At 40.5% G+C, this 20,665-nt stretch overlaps 1 protein-coding gene across 1 annotated transcript in view; it reads left to right on the forward strand.

Moving 5' to 3' along the window:
• Positions 1 to 4,389: 4,389 nt before the first annotated feature.
• Positions 4,390 to 20,665, forward strand: part of PRRX2 (paired related homeobox 2) — an 82,216-nt gene continuing 65,940 nt past the window's right edge. Inside the window, exon 1 of the mRNA XM_018563516.1 lies at positions 4,390 to 4,967. Coding sequence (XP_018419018.1) covers positions 4,733 to 4,967 — 235 coding nt within the window. The 5' untranslated portion in view covers positions 4,390 to 4,732. The remainder of the gene's footprint in view (positions 4,968 to 20,665) is intronic.

A 20,665-nucleotide genomic window follows, 5' to 3' on the forward strand; every position in this document is an offset into this window, starting at 1 on the left:
AAAGTCTGGTTCATGAAAACTTTGGATATGCATCATCTCACAGAATTGCAACTGACGGTCTGAAATGTCCTCCATAAGACCATGTACGAGTTTTGGATGGTACAGCTTGAAATTCAATGTGTACCTATTGTTGGCCCACCCTGTATATATATATTGTATGGTTGAACTTAATACTTCTTTCCAGCCTGGCTCTCTATGTAATTATGTAACAGTCATTCAAAGAAGATATTTTTTCCCCTTTTCATTCAATGTGAGACTTGGCAATGGCTGCTGATACTATTTGATGGTTCATTGAAACACAAACTCAGGAATATTCAGAGTTTTGTTCACACAGTGATATAAAATGGTCTAGGAAGTCTCACATGCCAAGAATGCATGGTCTATAAGGGGATATCTATTGTATTAAAGTGTATTGTATGTAAAGACAAAACGTTCTCTTGTAGTTTTAAATTCAGTAGGGAAGAATTATGTGTGCCTATAAGTTAAGGCTCTCTACTTGTCCTGTTGACCATTGCCAATTGGAGACAAAATGATGGAAAAGCCAAACTGTTGCATGTCATCAGAACAGGTGAGGGTACATGTTCCAATAAGGACACCTGTTCCGGTGACAGCTGTCTAAGAGGGGATTTTTCTCTTACTTTGGACAAATTTCCACTTACTTCCTGTTGCATCTCTGGGACAGGAAGTAAAGGGAATTCTCCCCAATGGGACACAGACTGCAACATTTAAATAGTAGTGACAAGGGGGCTGGTGTAAGGAACAGAACCACTTTGGGAAATGTTGGACCAGGAATATGAGTCACCAGCACCAGCAGCATATGAGTAAAGCACTTTTTATTCAATCGTCACATGTGTCAAACAGCCAACGTTTCGGTGGCCATGCGGCGTCCCTTCTTCTGGGCGACATAGTGACTATGAAACTATAGACACTAAGCCGACCAGAAGAAGGGACCCTGCGTGGCCCCGAAACATTGGCTGTTTGACGCATGTGACGATTGAATAAAAAGTGCTTTACTTCTTGCACACATCATCGAGTGCTGGTGACATCTATAATAAACTGTATCTGACACGGCGCCATCCGTGTTGTCACTTCAAGCACCAACCTCTTACTGAAGGTCTGTAAGCTGTATGGAGTGCAGGTGATTTCGTATTATGGATCAGGAATATAAGATACACGTGTTATAAGTGTTGAATGCAAAAAGTCCTACTGCAAGCTTAGGTCTTCAAGAGAGCTTAGATTGGTGACAAGGGCAGTAAGATAAGTAAGTATTAGTAGTGTTTTTTTCTTTTTTAATAGACAATATCGCTTTAAAAAGCCCCTCTAACATCAGCAACAACAAGACCAAAACTAATGGGAAATTCACAATTTTGCAGTTGTTACCAGGACAAGAGTCAAGGGTAAATGTTCCAAAGAAGTGAAGATAAAGCTCCCCAATGGGACACAGGCAGCCAGAAATTAAATGACAGGAGTTTTAACCATTCCTTAATATATTCAGAACTAAAAAAAAGTTTTTGCAGTGCATAAACTTTTAGGATCCTCATCTAGTCTGACCAATACGCCACGTTTAATATACAGAGACACAGAAAGACATTCTGCAGAGATTACTGATTGAATCTTCCACAACTCCCAGGCACATGAGCAGATTCCGTGGCACTGGTTACGTGATCTCATCTTTAAAAATGTAGATGACTGGCATTCAGACATCACCAGCCATTCATTTTTACTTACCTTTGTTCTTACCTTTCAACAGAAATGACCACAGCTTTAGCACCGGGCCACATGATCTGAGAGATTGAGAGATATCAACTGGTTTCTTAGAACCGGGATTGTATTTATTCACCTCTTATCATCTATATACTGTATATTTAATGTGGAAAGAAGATCAAGTCAGAGAGGAGTTCTTAAGAGATTATAGAACAGGTTCTGAGGTAAGAGGTTTAACCTCTGAAACGCGTCAACGGGAGGAAGATCAGTGTCTAGATGGCCCTGGTTTGAACACTTACTCTTCCGATTTCTGCACTTCGTTCTTTTGTTTGTCCATCTTGATCCACTTGAGACCGTTTTATTTAATGCTTGTTTTTTACAATGGATGCTGCTCCTTGATGTTTAAAAATCTTAGCTCCCTGCAGAGTTAGCTGGTCCCTTAAGCACTGATCCTGATATCCTGCTTTAGGGTGGCTTCTTTCCCTTGCAGGGCCCTATGGAGCCATCCTTGTGTGTGCTAGTAAGAAGTTTGTCTCTCCACAAACACACAGACACAGCAGGGCAATCCACTTCCCTGCCCTCCCTCCTTCTCCAAGCTAGTAGATGGACAATGGTGGAGCCTGTGCTGTCCCTTGTACTGAACAGGAAGTTCAGGGAAGCCTAGTTAAAACAGTTGAAACCAGCTGTTTGGAAACACGATGACCGTAAGTGCTTGGACCAAAATGTAAAGAAATTCTTTGCTGGGTAATGTAAATTTGATCTGAATTCATTATTGAACAAATGTTTTGAGAGTTTAATACTACTTTAAGTTGGCCTTTTACTCTTTGTGCCAATAAATAAGCTTGCTTTTCTATATATGTCTGAGATATGAATATTATAAACAGTGAACACCCAATTTACAGTATATATGTGCATGAGTGATAGAAAAGTTGTACAGCTGTCTTTTTGCCATACAATAATCATTGCATGGACACTTTTACTGTCACGACACCATGCAAATTTGATAACACATTAAAGCTCCTACATATAATTGTACAGAGACTACAGGGGACAAATATACCTACAAACAAGGTAGTATAATTTAAAATGACACTAAACTCAGGAGTTAAAACTTAAAAATACATTCAAATACCTTAAAGTGACATTAAAGTATATATTTTTTCCCTCCCCCCAATGTTAGTGTAAGCACTTACCTTAAATGATATCTCTTAACCTCTTGCCGTCCGCCCGTAGTAGAAAAACGGACGGACGGCACTGCAGCATCTGCGGGTTCCCGTCTCCAGACGGCAATTTTTTTCTGCTCGCGCGCGCATTCTTCTTTCCTGACGTTTTCAGATGTCCCTCCAGCGCTGCTGCTGGTCTCCGATCCAGCGCCGACTCCTCTGTGCTTGCTGGCACTTCCTGTCCCACGGAGTCTGTGCGGGTGCACGCTGTCCATAGACTTACCTTGGGTCTCTCCTCCTCTCCCGGGCCGAAAATTTGAACTGCGCATGCGCCCGCCCCAATATGCTTTGCGGCAGCCTGAGATTTTTCAGATTTCCGGACGGGAGCGCGCGGTGAAGACACAGGTAAGTTTTAACCTATTTTAAAGCGTTTTTTAACGTTTTTGCATATATCTACTGCTTGCTAGCAGATGATATATGCAAAAAAACCGGAGGATTTAATAACCCTTTAACTATTAACAAAAATGTATCTTATTTGTATATCACTCAGCTGTAGATCCTCAAATCATCTGTGAATTGGTGCTGACATTGTCCTTCTTTCTGCACGGTGGCTACTTTTGTTCCCCATGGTCCCTGTGTGTGTTGTAAAGTAGCCAAAGCTCCAAGCTCACTCCTGTGATGGACTACAATCTCAATATAAATGAGTAAATTAAACCTGAGATTGTAGTCCATCACAGGAGCGAGCTTGGAGTGGTGGCTACTTTACAACACACAAACTGACCATGGGGAAGAAAAGTAGTCACCCTCCAGAAGGAAGGACAGTGTCAGCACCGATTCAGAGATGCTTTGACGATCTACAGCCGATTCATACACAAATAAGATGAATTTGTATTAATAGTTAAGGTACTTGAATGCATTTTTAAGATGTAAATCCTGAGTTTAGGGTAACTTTAAATGTGTGGAAGGGGGCGAGCTCCTTTGACAGTTACATACAACTTTTGAAATATTGGCTAATCACATAAAAAAACCTCTGAATTTGAACCCGCCAAATATTTATGCCCGCGAGTGCACATAATATATATAATATATATTTAACCCTTGTTTGAAAACTCCTTTGGGTGTTGTGATCTTATTATGGGGTCATCCATCTGAGCCCAGGAATTTTTCAGACCCACCCCAGGTTCCAAACGTAACCCCTTAGAGCTCAGAAAACCCCCGCTTCCTAGGGACACTTGTTGATAGAAGCACTTAACCTCACGTTTTGAACCACTAGGACACATCTTGAAGAGCTGAAAGGAAAACACTCTGACCATCTCATTTTCTTTTCCTTTCTCTACTAGGGAGAAGAAAAAAAAGGGAAGGGGGGTCAGGGGTCACCGTTGAGAGAAGGAGGGGGCGTGTGGAAAGATTTATCCAAGAACCAGAGAGAAAAGAAAAAGGGAAGAGAGAGAGAGAGAAAAAAAAAAAGGTTGTGTTTTCTTCTAGACGTCAGAAAAGGCGTTTTTTGGTCACTTGGCTGAAAGTGCATGTGAGTGAGAGTTGGTCCCTGCCCTAGAGGGGGAGAGAAGACAGGGAGAGTTAAGGAGAGGAGAGGAAGAGGAGAAAACGAGATAGCACACACTAAAAGAAAAGCAGACAGTGGGGGAAGTAAAGTCAGTTGCGGGAGAGAACAGATTAAAGGCTGCAAGTTCTTGAGAGAGAAGCAGAAGGAGAAGGAGAAGCAGCAGGGAAAAGTTACTGGAAAAGTTCAAAGAGGAGAAAGGAAGTTTTTTTTTTTTGAAGTTTACAGAACAAGGGAGGCAAAGTTTTCTAAGTCTGATCTGAGGAGGGGGGAAAGAAGCTGTTAAGTGACCAGGGCAAGGGGCATGGATAGGGATCTTGGCCTGGACAAGTCAGGACCCCCACACACAATGCGGATTTTGGAAACCCCAGAACTTCCCCACAGCAGGAAGAACTTCAGTGTCAGCCACCTCCTGGACCTGGAGGAAGCAGCAGCTGCAGGGATGCAGGGCTCCCGAGATCTGCGGCCACCGAACGAGGAAGAGGACAAGGACCCGATGACAGGGGGCAGCAGTGACAGCGAAGTGACGGTGCAGGAAGGTAGGTCCCCACCGCGCCGGCTTTGGGACCATCTGGGCTGCACCCAAGAGATGCTTCTCAGAGATGGGGAGGGGTCAGTGCTGGTAAGGGGGTGTGTGAGTCTGATGTCCGGATAATTGTTCAAATTAAGAAATATTTTCTGTCTCATCGCAGTGGAGATAAGTAAACTTGGCAAGGCTCCAGCAGCTGATGTAGACTGAATAACGGTTCACTTGCATGCCGTAGACAATACGATTGCAAGCTTTTCACATTGCACAATGCCTACACTAAGAGCCACATGGGCTTAGTAAATGTAAGGCGCATTGCCAGTGACAGAAACCGACTGAGCACCGTTCATTCAGTGGGGGGCAAAAGTTGGGCATATATGGCATTTTTGGGCAGAAATTATAATAGAGCCAATAACCGATTGTTCTCCATATGATTACCAAGCTAAGCATTTCCATCTCTATTCTGACTTATGATGAATGCTATTTTTCTGACAATATTATATGTATGGGGTATACAAGATAGCCAGCGTACTGGACAATGTCTGCATTTCCCTTAGAGATGAGGAAGTAATCAGGTGACGGCAGACACACATTTTTATCTCTGACATATGTATAGATATACTAAACATTTGAAGGGTACTTCATTTTTGTATGTGAATTTTTGTTCACTTAAACATTTATGACACCATTAAAATGTTTAGGAGATTTCCTTGAGATTCATTGTAAACGATTGGATGTTTGAAACGACCAGAGATTCGCTGACCCAGCCTAAAAAACCGAATCCTTTAATAAATCAGCTCTTTAATGCGCCAGCAGCTAGGCTGAAGATTCCAAGGCTTGCTGGACACCGAACCCAATACACATATGCAATAAATCTCCTCCTGATTATCCAGTAGTTTAAACACCCTGCCACTACACCCTTCTTAGGACTCTGTTTTATAGGCCATGCAAAATATAATTTACGATGCTTACAAATGAAGTCACTTCTAGAATGCAGGCTCTATTATATAGTCTGATGTCTTTAAGCTGATAAGTTCCGCATTTTTCAAGTGTCACGGGGTGATCTTTACAGAGAACTATTACTAATGTGGAGTTCCACTCTGCCATTGGTGGTGATATCTCCAGCACACTGGAAAATGTATGCCACTGTAAAGTTTGAACTTCCACTGTGCAGGCGTTTGACAGTAAAAATAAATAGATAAGATATATAGCCCGTAGAGAAATGCAAATGACAAAAGCATGTGTTCAAGTTGACATTATTCGCAACTAAACAATAGAAAAATTCTCAATCACAATTCCAAGTAGGCAGCACAAAAAAATTTACTGAACTGTTTCAACAACTCGGCTTAAAAAATACATTTTTGCTGCATACATTTTAAGTTGATGTTTTTTTGGGTTATGTGCTGGCTATCTGGAAACTTGTCATTGCTCTGTATACAGCCCTCTGTGTACACTGGCACCCCTTCTGCTTGTTTTAAATTATTCTGAGCCGTTGCCATTGTTGCTTTGAGTTTTACATACGCGGAAAAAAAGTGATCTTTTCAAAATGAGCTTATATATGATTTTTTTTTCTTTTTGTTCAATCACTCAAAAGATCTAGCTATGTATGCCGCAGGCCTTTGCGTCGTAAAATAGGTTAATGAAAGCTGTAACCAATTTTCCTTTTCCAAAATGGAGGCAGCTGTCATTCGCCTAGATTTGACATCAATATGACCGTCACACAAAAAAAAAAGAGAAAATAAGGTATAAATTATCTAGCGCATGTTGACTATTGTTCACCTGAAGGAAAAACGTAAAACTCCGGAAAGTCTTATAAATGTTATGTCCGGGGAAGCTGAAATAGTCACAATTTGGTAAAACTAAAATAATAGTGTAACGGGAATCTGTCATCGACCTATAAACTGGGTAAAGGTTTGTTCTACAATGTTACATTGTTACGGAAGTCTGAATCCAGGCAGACACTTAGGTGGCCGTTATTACCTAGCAGTGGTACCCAGAAATCGAAAGATTCCAATGGGTTTAGGCTTCATACATTTTAATAAATCACAGAGTTTGACATTGAAATGAAACAGTAATTCCTCAATGCTTACTTTAAAGAGAGGTATTATTTTACATAAGCCCGATAGGGTGAATTGGCTTATTGTGTTCCATATCCAATAATCCAATTATTTTTGGGCACGTGATAAAAAAAAAAAGATTTCCGAAGGGTTTTTTCATTGAAATAGTCTATTTTTTTTAATCGTTATGCAGAATGAAGTGTTCATTCTAGCGGAGTTCTTAACAAGAAACATCCTGGGTTTTTTTAAACATCATTACAAAAATATTTTTTTGAATCAGTGCAAAAAAAAAGTATATTTTATAGGCGTTAAAAAATAAAATAAATAAATAATACAAATAAAAGCCATAAATTACACAAGATTAAAAATAAATACTCTAAATTCACTATCATACATGTGTGGATAGAAAAGTAGGTTATAAATAGGGAGCGATAGATAGATAGATAGATAGATAGATAGATAGATAGATAGATAGATAGATAGATAGATAGATAGATAGATAGATAGATAGATATGTCATAGATAAAAAAAGATGATAGATAGATAGATAGATAGATAGATAGATAGATAGATAGATAGATAGATAGATAGAAATATGTGTCATAGATTTAAAAAAAGATGATAGATAGATAGATAGATAGATAGATAGATAGATAGATAGATAGACAGATAGATAACCATGGTATCTACTAAGGAACTAATTTTGCACTGACTTAAATACACATACTTAGTTTTTGTAGTTCCTCATCCAGATATATAAAAAAGCAAAACAAAGGCCAGTGTTAAAATGACTCCTCTAGATAAATAGGTAGATAAACAGATAGATAGACGGATAGATAGATAGACGGATAGATAGATAGATAGATAGATAGATAGATAGATAGATAGATAGATAGATAGATAGATTGATTTTGTAAATCATCTCCTTTATTTTTTATTCTGCTGTCAATCTTTTTTGAGTCTTCCGAACAGCAAAGCAGCCCGTTCTTGCAGACCCTTGGGGGAATGGGGGGCAGTTTTTAGTCTTATAAATTGCCCCGCCAGGTAAATTGAACTGTCTTAGGCTTTTGTACAGAGCCAATATATGTTAGAAAAAAGATGATAGATAGATAGATAGATAGATAGATAGATAGATAGATAGATAGACAGATAGATAACCATGGTATCTACTAAGGAACTAATTTTGCACTGACTTAAATACACATACTTAGTTTTTGTAGTTCCTCATCCAGATATATAAAAAAGCAAAACAAAGGCCAGTGTTAAAATGACTCCTCTAGATAAATAGGTAGATAAACAGATAGATAGACGGATAGATAGATAGACGGATAGATAGATAGATAGATAGATAGATAGATAGATAGATAGATAGATAGATAGATAGATTGATTTTGTAAATCATCTCCTTTATTTTTTATTCTGCTGTCAATCTTTTTTGAGTCTTCCGAACAGCAAAGCAGCCCGTTCTTGCAGACCCTTGGGGGAATGGGGGGCAGTTTTTAGTCTTATAAATTGCCCCGCCAGGTAAATTGAACTGTCTTAGGCTTTTGTACAGAGCCAATATATGTTAGAGGAAAGTAATTAAGGTCAGCGCAGACTTTGATTGGCTGGCTCATCAACATGATTAACAAAAATGTTGCAGAGAAGATAGATAGATAGATAGATAGATGTGTCATAGATAAAAAAAGATGATAGATAGATAGATAGATAGATAGATAGATAGATAGATAGATAGATAGATAGATAGAAATATGTGTCATAGATTTAAAAAAAGATGATAGATAGATAGATAGATAGATAGATAGATAGATAGATAGATAGACAGATAGATAACCATGGTATCTACTAAGGAACTAATTTTGCACTGACTTAAATACACATACTTAGTTTTTGTAGTTCCTCATCCAGATATATAAAAAAGCAAAACAAAGGCCAGTGTTAAAATGACTCCTCTAGATAAATAGGTAGATAAACAGATAGATAGACGGATAGATAGATAGACGGATAGATAGATAGATAGATAGATAGATAGATAGATAGATAGATTGATTTTGTAAATCATCTCCTTTATTTTTTATTCTGCTGTCAATCTTTTTTGAGTCTTCCGAACAGCAAAGCAGCCCGTTCTTGCAGACCCTTGGGGGAATGGGGGGCAGTTTTTAGTCTTATAAATTGCCCCGCCAGGTAAATTGAACTGTCTTAGGCTTTTGTACAGAGCCAATATATGTTAGAGGAAAGTAATTAAGGTCAGCGCAGACTTTGATTGGCTGGCTCATCAACATGATTAACAAAAATGTTGCAGAGAAAAAGAGAGAGCCTGTATTTTATATGTTCTATAGAACCCATGAGCACATTTACATAGATCTATATGTAATAAAATGCTAACAGTGAGATCATCGGGTCAGCCCAGTAAACTTGTGTTTGTGTTAAACCCCCAATTAGGTTACTGTGTTGTTGTTTTTTTTATGGTACTCAAGTTAGGTCCTTGGAGTGAAAAACATTTTTCCTTTTTTATTTTGGTAAATAACTTCTGTGGCTTACTTATGAAGTGACTGTCATCCGTTTTTGATTCCATACTTTGTTTCTACAAAATAAAAAAACTTGTTGCATGTATAAAACCTTTTCATTACTAACAAAAAAACACACAAGTTTTCATTGCTTTGAGATTTTATTTTAGGGCACGTTGTTAATCATTTCTGTATATAAAATGATATAATCACATATATTCACAAGCAGTAAATATGCGCCCATTGAAATGTATTTCAGTGCTGGAAATATGTAGCTAAACTCCACTTTCCGTAAAACCTCAGCGACTTGCTGTGTTTATTTATTTTAAATGAACAATTGAAGGTCTGGGGAATTAAAAAAATGAACAAAGGCCAGAGATTCCTGACCGTATTATATTACGTGCTCTAAAACGGCAAAAAGGAACATGACAATGGAGCCATGATATGTGTCTGTTTATAATAAGTACTTCCTAAATTATGCCTTTATTACCACTGCTCAGAAAGTGTGTATATTTGATGTCAGCACCTCTTAAATGTGTGTAAACGATTTCAATATCCCTCTCCAGTCTCGGTTGTACACAATCTATTCATTCCTAAAGTTTAGTTGTCAGTGAGAAGCACCCTGGAACCTTTCGGTGGTACATATACTGCTGACTGTCAAAGTCTGATTTACTAAGGGAGTTGAGAATCTTCACACAATAAATTCTCCAATGACATGCCAATAATAAGAATAAATAGGAATTGTCCTTTCACATGATCGGATAATTGAAGTGAATATTCACACAATTTGTAGAGTCTCAACTCTCAGCCGCAATGTGTGATGGTATGTTGTATTGTATCGGTCATCTCAGCGCATGAATAAATGTAAGTCCACAATAAGGTAGTTGAAAAGAAGGATAAGCTACAAGTGAGGGGAGTGGGTTGATGAGTGAGATCATCTATCTAATAATGTCAGATATTTATATAGGCTGAGAGAGAGATATCTCACACACAACTATCTAAAATTATACATGTATACAAAGTCTTGAAATAGTGAAGCATGAAAAGTATTGTTTTTGAGAGGAATCCTATTAGACTACAATACAAAGACTGATGTTGGCCATTTATCTGCATGTTGTGTGTGACGCTTTTTAATTTGCTGAAAAACGACTGGGACTCTTGGCACTACTCGACAGAGGCAATCTCTTGGCTTGACATCACAAACCTTGCGGCCAATAGCACGGCAGATCTGCCTTCACTGTCAATCAATCTAGTCACTTATTATCTTCATAAGCCTGCCCAGAAATTCTATAGGTTCCAGGACTGCAGGAACGTTAGCCTGAATGTCTGCACGTCTAGCGGAGCAGGTATATGTGTTAGTAAACATGCGGGCCAGCTGTACACATGTCGTGTTCCTTGCATGTGTTCCATTAGTGTGTGTCCCTTTTTCCAATTACCAGTCATTAACAGTTAGAAAGTGGCTGTATGAAGGCATGTTAGCCTTGAGCTGAGCTGTCATTATACTTTTGTTGCCTAGCAAGGCTACTGTAGCAGTTGTATGTTGTCGTTTACGTTTTTGTGTGAACCAGACAGCGCATTAGTGGCTGTGCTACCATTTAGAACAATGTTATACCCTAAATATTATAATTATATATATATATATTGTCCTTTTTTTTATCTTGCGATATTTTATTTTTGATATTTTATACTTTTTAGCACTGGTACTTTTTCTGCAACACTTATTCTTCACATTGGTCCCTGCCCCAGAAGAGCTTACAATCTAATGTCCCTACCGTAGCCCTATACAATAAGAGTCCTTCTGAATGGAAGCCAGTTAAACTACCAGTATATTTTATAGGATACAAGTGTAGTTAAGCTACAGAAATGAACAAGCAGCTGTTAATTAGGGTAATCTTTATAGAATTTTTATGGATTCTGAATATTCCATGATTTCTCTCACCTATTTACTAACTGAATATTGCAAGTTATGGTCCATTATTCATCGAATACTTAGTAAAAGTTATATAAAAGTTATATATTGGTTTCCATCAGTGGTCATAAAAGTTTGCTCAGGAAAATACAAATTGAATTATAGTATAAAAGTTGCGTTCAGTTGTATATTTCCGCTCTGTCTGGGTATTTGAATGAAGAGGTCTTTCTTAACCCGGCATTGGGGATAAGGACACAAGAGGATTGTAATTGTGACTTTAAAATGAATGAATGCAGTTTTAATTGGCCGGCATTAAATGAACCTCTTATAGTCTGCAAATATCGCAGTAAATTGGTTCAATAGAGCCCAGTTTTTGTTAGGTGATTTTTTTTTGTGTGTACAATAATACATCCCAATCTGTCCAAGAATATCATATAATACCTGGATTTATGATTTGTGCAAATCTGCATAAACAAATTCAGGCAAACTGAAAATGTGCGCTTCATCAAATTCATTAGATTCATTACAACTTGTAAATTGACGCATATAGATAGATAAAGAATTTGCGATTTGCGAAATTGGGGTTGTTCACTTACAAATGTGAATGTTCACTGAGATTAGTAAATTAGGTGATGCTTTGTTTTGTTTTTGTTTCAATCAACCTATCGTGTGCTAGCATACATCCTGGGTTTTTTGTATTTCCCTTGCACAGGATTGGTTATTCAAAATGAGCACAGGTCCATCTTATTTACCAACTTCCACTGAGCTAAGTAAACAGCTTTTACTACTTTAGTAAATCAAACTCATTAATTCAGAAGAATTGCCTGAACTGATTAAATTGTGTATGCCAGAGGCAAATGCTTAGCAATGCTCTTCATACTTTACAACAACAAGACTATTTAACAGGAGAATGCAGAGGCTGGCAATCTAAAGGTTTTTTTTATAGTGAATGAATAACTCTGATATAAGGGAAATCGGATGTTCACTTTGCTAGGGAATTTTCCCTTAGCTTAGTGAATGAGGTGAAGCTCTGCTGACTTTCATCATCCAATCATGTGCAAGCAAAAATACTGTTTTTATTCTTTTATCATGCAGTGATTGGCTATTCTTTGCAAAGTGAATTTTCACCACATTCACTAAGGGAAAATTCCCCGTAAGGTGAACGTTCCCTTTCAAAAGCCTCTTTGCATTTAGAAAATGAACCCCTTGGCATGTCTGGTTATAAAGAAAAGGACAAATAAAGTGTTACTCACAACAGCCTATTGGATTCCACATTTTTCTTGTCACTCTAGGTTTGGCAATGAAAGGGACATTCTGCAATTAACAAAACCTCTACTTCATTTCTATTAATGGAATACACAGTAAACCATACAAGGCTAATAAGAGGAACGCAAGTGTCAGACATTGTATATTGTAATAAGGAAAACCAGACAGGACTCAAATCTTAAAGCATATCTCTGCTGAAATACTAATATCACACTACCTACTGTGGGCTACACAGTCCCACCACAAGGACAGGGCTAATAGCCCTGTTTTCAATGGTGCCAGTTCAGCAATGCCTTGTGTTGGTGTGTGTTGAAAATAAAATAATATGTTCCATTTTACGGCATCGCACTAAAAATGAAACACAGTGCTGTAAAAACAAAATGCGTGTCAGCTCATGTCAATGCACATGTGTTTTACACGCGGTGACACAAGTACTGTGGTGTGGATGAGTCCTCAGAATTCCTGAGTATAGCCAACCCGCTGGCTTGGCTTTCTTCAGTAGTATCGGCGAACGCGAGCGCCAGAGTGGCCAGCCTACCAAACAATGACATGGCGCTTTCATCATGCACCGCTGATAACATTGGCTTCTTTCAGGCTGATGTTAGAGGCGCAGAATCGCTAAAGGGGCTGTCTATCTATCCCTATGGAGTCGCAGGATCGCTAAAGGGTCTGTATGTCTTTCCCTATGGAATTGCTCCCTCTGTAGCCAGACACAGTGCTGAATCTCGTTCGATCGCTAAGAGAGCGACATCTCGCTGTCTCGGCTACATGGGGCCCATTCCATAGGGGCAAGCAGCCTCTGAGTGATCCTTCTACTGGCAATTTCAACATATCACTCATCTGACATCAGCCTGAAGAAGGGACCCTGCGTGGCCCCCGAAATGTTGGCATTTTATGACAGATTGTGACGATGACTCAATTCATTGAACCTGGGTTTATGATTCTAATTCATGTGTTCTGGTGATCATCTGATCTTCACTTTAGAGTCGCCCGTCTGACATCAGCCTGAAGAAGGGACCCTGTGTGGCCCCGAAATGTTGGCATTTTATGACAAATTGTGACGATGACTCAATTCATTGAACCAGGATTTATTATCCTACTTTAAGCTTGCTGGTGATCATCTGATCTTCACCTAAGAGTTGCCCATCTGACGTCAGCCTTGGGATTCATCCAATAGACAGGTGACACATTCACTCGTTTACTACTTTGTTCGGCGGATTGCTAATTGGATTTGGAAGCTTAGCTGCAACATTTGCCTCCTTGAGGCTAGTAATAACGTACTATTCTTAAGCGGAAATCCTCTTTAACTTTAATAGTTGTTACTATAGGATTGGCCATATGGAGAATTGTATGTGTTAAAGGGCTTAGTGCTCTCTACGACTCGTTGCACATTTTGAGTTATTATGGTTATATTAAGCGGACAGTCATTTTTGTTTTAACTTTCACATTTTGACTCGCTTGCTGTGCCATATGTTCCCAATTCGGCTTCATGTCCATGTTTGTAGTATATCAGCCATTCCGTTCGCCATCCCCGCTGATTAACTGCTGGGATGAAATCAGTAACTTGATCACTTGAGATTGTATGCGGTCACTCCAAGCGCTCTCATACATACACTGCTGGATTTTGTTTCTTGAGCTTACTGGCTGGATGAAAACAAATGTAACAGATTCCTTCATCTGCACTAAACAGCGCGGATACGGGAATCTCCACCCGCCAGGCACACCAGACACTGTAATTATAGTTGATTGGCTGCGCTCACTGCTCAGCCGACAATTTTCCGATATTCAGATCAAAGGATGGCGAGAGGGAGGCTGCAGGCAGGACCAACCCTAGGACAAATTTTGGCCGGTTCATCAATAACTATCTGAAATTCACTGACAGTAAAGTGCAAATACTGCCCATCATTAGTAAGGTGTAAGCAGAGCCTGCATATACAGGTGAAACTCGAATAATTAGAATATCGTGCAAAGTTCATTTATTTCACTAATGCAACTTAAAAGGTGAAACCAATATATGAGATAGACTCATTACATGCAAAGCAAGATAATTCAAGCCGTGATTTGTCATAATTGTGATGATTATGGCTTACAGCTCATGAAAACCCCAAGAACCCCAAATCCACAACCTCAAAAAAGTAGAATATTACATGCAATCAATAAAACAAGGATTGTACATAGAACAATATCGGACCTCTGAAAAGTACAAGCATGCATATGTACTCAGTACTTGGTTTGGGCCCCTTTTGCAGCACTTACTGCAATTACTTTTGCACAATATTCTAATTATTCGAGTTTCACCTGTACATCAAACAAACATGGCCGACCCCAGGTTCACCTATAATAAACTGCAATGGGGGACATTTATCAAAACTGGAGCAAACAGAATCTAGAGCAGTTGCCCCAATCAGCTTCTCTCTTCATTTTGTTCAGGTAAGCTTTGAAAATAAAAACTAGAAGCTGATTGGCTGCCATGGGCAACTGCTCCAGATTCTGTCTGCTCCATGTTGATAAATTCCCTTCAACGTGTTTAAAACATTAACACACTGGATGGAATCATACACATTATGCCTTCATGTGAATTCCTCAGGGCCCATTCACATCACATCCAGATTACCTCCAGACCAGACCAGACCAGACCTTTTCCGGACCCAAAATGCATCCCAATGTATCCCTATGCTATTTTCTGTTCCCACCAGCGCAGTCCGTTCCAGACCAGTCCAGAAAAATACTACTTGTCCTATTTTGTCTGGTCTGGAATGCACGCATCAAAAACACATCAAAAATGCATGACAGGCAATTTTAAGCTAAAAAAAAGAAAAAGAATTCCAATCGCGGCAAAAGCAAAATTGCGGTAAAAACGCAATGCACTATGTTCCAGATCTGGTCCGGAAATTAGTGTGAACCCAGCCTAAAACATTTAAAGGCTTAACAATATGCAGTTTTGTGTATCTCTAAAAAATTAAATCTGACCTCCGGAATAAGTGACTATTGTCTAGATACAAGATCCATGTGTATTGTCTTGGCGAGCTTTGTGTATTTCTTCCATATTCCATTGTGAAGCTTTACCTCTGTGCAGGAGCTTCTTGTAATAAAGACCGGTCACTTCTGCTCTCGCCTTGTGCAGGGTGACTGGTCTTGTCTCCGCCCTCTCCTGTAGTTTTCTGCAGGCAGGCTGTAGTGGGTGGAGCCCGCTGGGTTCCTCCCACAGCTCTGCTCAATGCATAGGCTATGTACAGCACAGTGATGACGTGTAAAAGTAATTACTACATTTGCAAAGGGATTTAGTGCACACAAAGTGGATTTATGTCCTTTGTGGCTATTGAGGAATTTATTTAAATAAAAGTTTCTGTGCCCGGAGTCCAGCTTTAAACCCAATCAATGATATCTCATCTAACGTTTACCATGTTACTGTTATTCCAAAAGTTGCTTTCAATCTGTTTAAATCTGCTACTTTCATTAAAAAATACCTGTTGATCCTGTCTACATTTGTGTTCAGGATCTTCCTGTTAAGGGGTGACAACTGTCTCTCAGTTGTGGTCCTGCATTGTCACCCTGGCTAAAAGGAGAACAAATTAGGTAGATTGTAGCAGAAAAAGAGCTCAGGGAGGAACTCAGTAGGGGCACCATTTTTATATTTAGTCCGATAGGATATCTGGAAGTGGGTAGGTGACACAGGATCATGCAAAGCTGCAGGCTTGGATTAGTGGTGTCACACTCTGGATATTTAATGCAGTGGAGGGGAGGAATGTATCACAGAGTGCTGGAACACAATGACGTATACTTTTGGGTGGTGTAAGACTATGATGTTTTTTTAAATTTGTATTTAACTGCAGCTCTTTAATTAGGTGCTGTCATGTTTGTTTCAGGGCACATACGATATATACACTATGTGGCCATCACAGCTACTAAAACTAACATTTATCATTTATTGGTACCATTGCTAATACAATCTAGTATTGTTAACCAAGTACAGGGCCGGTTTTCTCACAAGGGCAACCAAGGCCTGGCCTTGGGGCAGCAGGGAGTAGCAGCAACATGTGTGCTGAGCTTACAGGAGATCCCCAGTAGATACTGTTTCCATCCACACTGGCTGCCTATACTTATCCCATTGCAATATCAAAAACACATCAATTCATTATCATGAAGATACACTTTATGAGGACTACATGGCTTTAACATATATTTACACGAGGAAGAACTTAAATATGTAGGACCTCTGTGTGGTCATTCCTCTTTATCAGCTTGCAAAGTTTGGTTTGCACAAAACACGGGAACTTTCCTCCATTCATGTCATGGTGATGCAATGGTGGGGACAAGTACAGGTCCCACATGGCTCCCCGGGATCTTAGAGCGGGCACAGTCATAACATAGATCTGGGTGTCTGGTTTAGTACATCAGCTGATTTGCATATTAGCAGTCATCCCAATTCAAAGCAGATGAATGGTAATTAGTTACTTTTAGAGCGAAGTAGTTTTGCCTTGGTTTTATGTGTTCTTTAATGTTTACCTAGCTTGCTCCTTTTTGCCTTTATGGAATCATGTTTGTGCTTGATAGATTGCCATTGGGGAATCTTGGCCAGTGTTTCTCAATCTTTTTTGAGTCAAGGCACACTTTTAAAATATGCAAAATCTTGAGACGCCCGTTCCGTGAACGCATGCCAAACTCTAAAAAAATTGTTTGCTTTGACACACATCAAAAACATGAAATGTGCTTTTGGTGCCATTAAGAGTTTTCCATTAAGGGTTAATAAACTCAGTGATAGCACTACTCGTGAAAATGCCCTGATACTTAAAGCCCATACCGGCCCTGCAAATTTTTAAATGGCTTTGGGTACTGTAAGGTCCCACGCTTGCTGGGGACCTCATGGCAGCTAGTTGTGAATCTTGTGATGGCTGTTTACGGTGCCGGTCCGGCCGCACATCTCCTCTTCTTCCTTACCGCCGCCCACACCTGCCTGCACAGCTATGGGGAGACCCGGCACAGCCTTGGTGAGACCCGCCGCACAGCCCTGGTGATCCCGAACAGCCTGGTGAGACACACACACAGCCCTGGTGAGACTGCACAGCCCTGGTAAGACCGCACACAGTCATGGTAAGACCACACACAGCCCTGGTGAGATCGCACAGCCCTGGTGAGATCGCACAGCCCTGGTGAGACCTGCATGCAGCCCTGGTGAGACCCGCACACAGTCCTGGTGAGACCGCAAAGCCCTGGTGAGACCCGCACACAGCCCTGGTGAGACCTGCATGCAGCCCTGGTGAGACCTGCACACAGTCCTGGTGAGACCGCAAAGCCCTGGTGAGACCTGCACACAGCCCTGGTGAGAACACACACAGCCCTGATGAGACCGCACACAGACCTGGTGAAACCGCACACAGACCTGGTGAGACCGCGCAGCCCTGGTGGGACCGTACAGCTCTGTTGAGAACACACAGTCCTGATGAGACCGCACACAGCCTTGGTGAGACCCACTTGCAGCCCTGGTGAGACCTACACACAGCCCTGGGGAGACTGCAAAGCCCTGGTGAGACCCACATGCAGCCCTCGTGAGACCCGCACACAGCCTTGGTGAGATCGCAAAGCCCTGGTGAGACCCATAAAAAAGCCCTGGTGAAACCCATACACAGCCCTGGTGAGACCCTGCACAGTCCTGGTGAGACCACGCACAGCCCTGGTGAGACCCGCACAGCCTCCTCAGATCCCAATCAGCCCTGATGAGCATCACAGAACTTAATATTATTCTGCATTGCTGTATATTGTATTGCTGAGATTTGTAGTCCTCGATAGCTGGTGGTATTCTGCCTTGCTGTATAATGTATTGCTGAGATTTGTAATCCTCTATAGCTGGTGGTATTCTGCATTGCCGTATAATGTATTGCTGGGATTTGTAGTCCTCTATAGCTGGTGGTATTCTGCATTGCTGTATAAAGTATTGCTGGGATTTGTAGTCCTCTATAGCTGGTGTAATTCTAAATTGTTGTATAAAGTATTACTGGGATTTGTGGTCCTCGTTAGCTGGTGGTATTCTGCATTGCTGTCTAACGTATTGCTAGGATTTGTAGTCCTCTATAGCTGATGGTATTGTGCATTGTTGTATAATGTATTGGTGAGATTTGTAGTCCCTCTATAGCTTGGAGTCAGTGACAGAACTACTCGGGGTGCAATGCTTGCAGCTGTGACCGGGCCCTGGCGCTCCACCACTATCCTAAAATCATTAGTCTGTATAGTTTTAGAAAAACTGTCACATGACACTAAAAAAAATGTAATCAGTAATTGGTATCGGCGAGTACTTGAGGAAAAGTATCAGTATTCGTACTCGGTCTTGATAAAATGGTATTAGTGCATGCCTAGATAGAACCCCTGTCAGGTTTTAGTCACCGCTCCGAGCTCTCTCCCATAACTCCCATGGACTACAATCTCACTTTCACTTTACTTATTTGTATTAAAAGTGTAGTCTATCACAGGAGCGAGCTTGGAGCGGTGCCTACTTTTACAACACACACAGGGACCATGAGAAACAAAAGTAGTCACCCTCCAGAAGGAAGGACAGTGTCAGCACCAATTCAAAGATGATTTGAAGATCTACAGCCGAGTGATACACAAATAAGATACATTTTTGTTAATAGTTAGGGTACTTGAATACATTTTTATGTGCAGCTCTTAGAAAAAAATTGAAATGCTTTTTGTATCCAGAATTTAGCTTTAACCCAGTTTTGCATTTATTAAAATATTCTCAAAGTATATTTAAACCAAAACTATTTTCTTGTTCAATATATTTTAAAGCAAAACTATTTTGCTTTAAGGGGCCCATTCACACCACCTCCGGACCAGACCGACTGTTTCCAGACCCAAAATGCATCCCAATGTATCCCTATGGTATTTTTGACCTTTGTTCCCAACACCGCAGTCCATTCCAGACCAAACCAGACCAGTCCAGAAACATACTGCTTGTCCTATTCTGTCTGGTCTGGAATGCACTGGAATGCATAAAAATGCATAAAAAATGCATGTGACGCATAAAATGCAAGCTAACAAAAAAATTTTTTTTAAATTCCAAATGCTGCAAAATCGTGGTAAAAACGTAATGCACTATGTTCCAGATCTTGTCCGGATCTGGTCTGGAAAATGGTGTGAACCCAGCCTTAATCTGGCCATACACCTATAAATAATCTGCAGATTCTCAATGGTCAGAGATGGAAAAAGTGCAACAGATTCCTCCATCTATGCTAAACTGTGTGGACAGAGGAATCTCCCACTGGGCCAAGCTTCAGTATCTTGCTAGTCGGCCCCACTGGTTCCCAAAATATCTGAACAATGCCTGCATCCAATCAGATTGTTCAGTTATTTTGAGAGCCAGCAGGCTGACTAGCAAGATACTGAAGCTTGGCCCAGCGGGAGATTCCTCCATACACACAGTTTAGCGTGGATGGAGGAATCTGTTGCACTTTTACCATCTGACCAGAGAAAATCTGCAGATAATTTATAGGTGTATGGGCAGCTTTAGACAGTTGGCTTTGAAAAAATTCCCCTTCATTCCTGTTCTGGTGACAGTTCAGAATTTCAGTTCCAGTGACAGCGGTCACCAGGGGAAAGAGAAAGGGTGAACAGGGTCCCTAGCCCGGGCACAGACACTAATTAAATCTTGACAGTGATAAATGGATTAAATGGGGAATATTTTATATGGGGTTGGTAGATGCTGCTGCTGGTCATCCGGGGGTTGCCGGTGTGTGCTTCTGCTGGTTGTGGGGGGCAATGCTGCTGCTGGTCGTCCAGGCATGCGGTCGGTCCATCCCACCCAGCTTCCTGGCGTCACTGGTTGCCATGATTTTGGCAGAAATCCAAAGCGTCCCAATCAGCTCCCTGGCAACCGATGACGTCAGTAAGCTGGGCGGGAAATCACACAGAGCATTGCAGATTGCTAAGAGCTCTTAGCATTCTGGGACCCCTCTGTCGCCCCACCTTCTGCCCCCCC

This window comes from Nanorana parkeri, unplaced genomic scaffold (assembly GCF_000935625.1).
Source record: "Nanorana parkeri isolate BGI_ZX_2015 unplaced genomic scaffold, ASM93562v1 scaffold669, whole genome shotgun sequence".
Lineage (NCBI taxonomy): Eukaryota > Metazoa > Chordata > Amphibia > Anura > Dicroglossidae > Nanorana > Nanorana parkeri.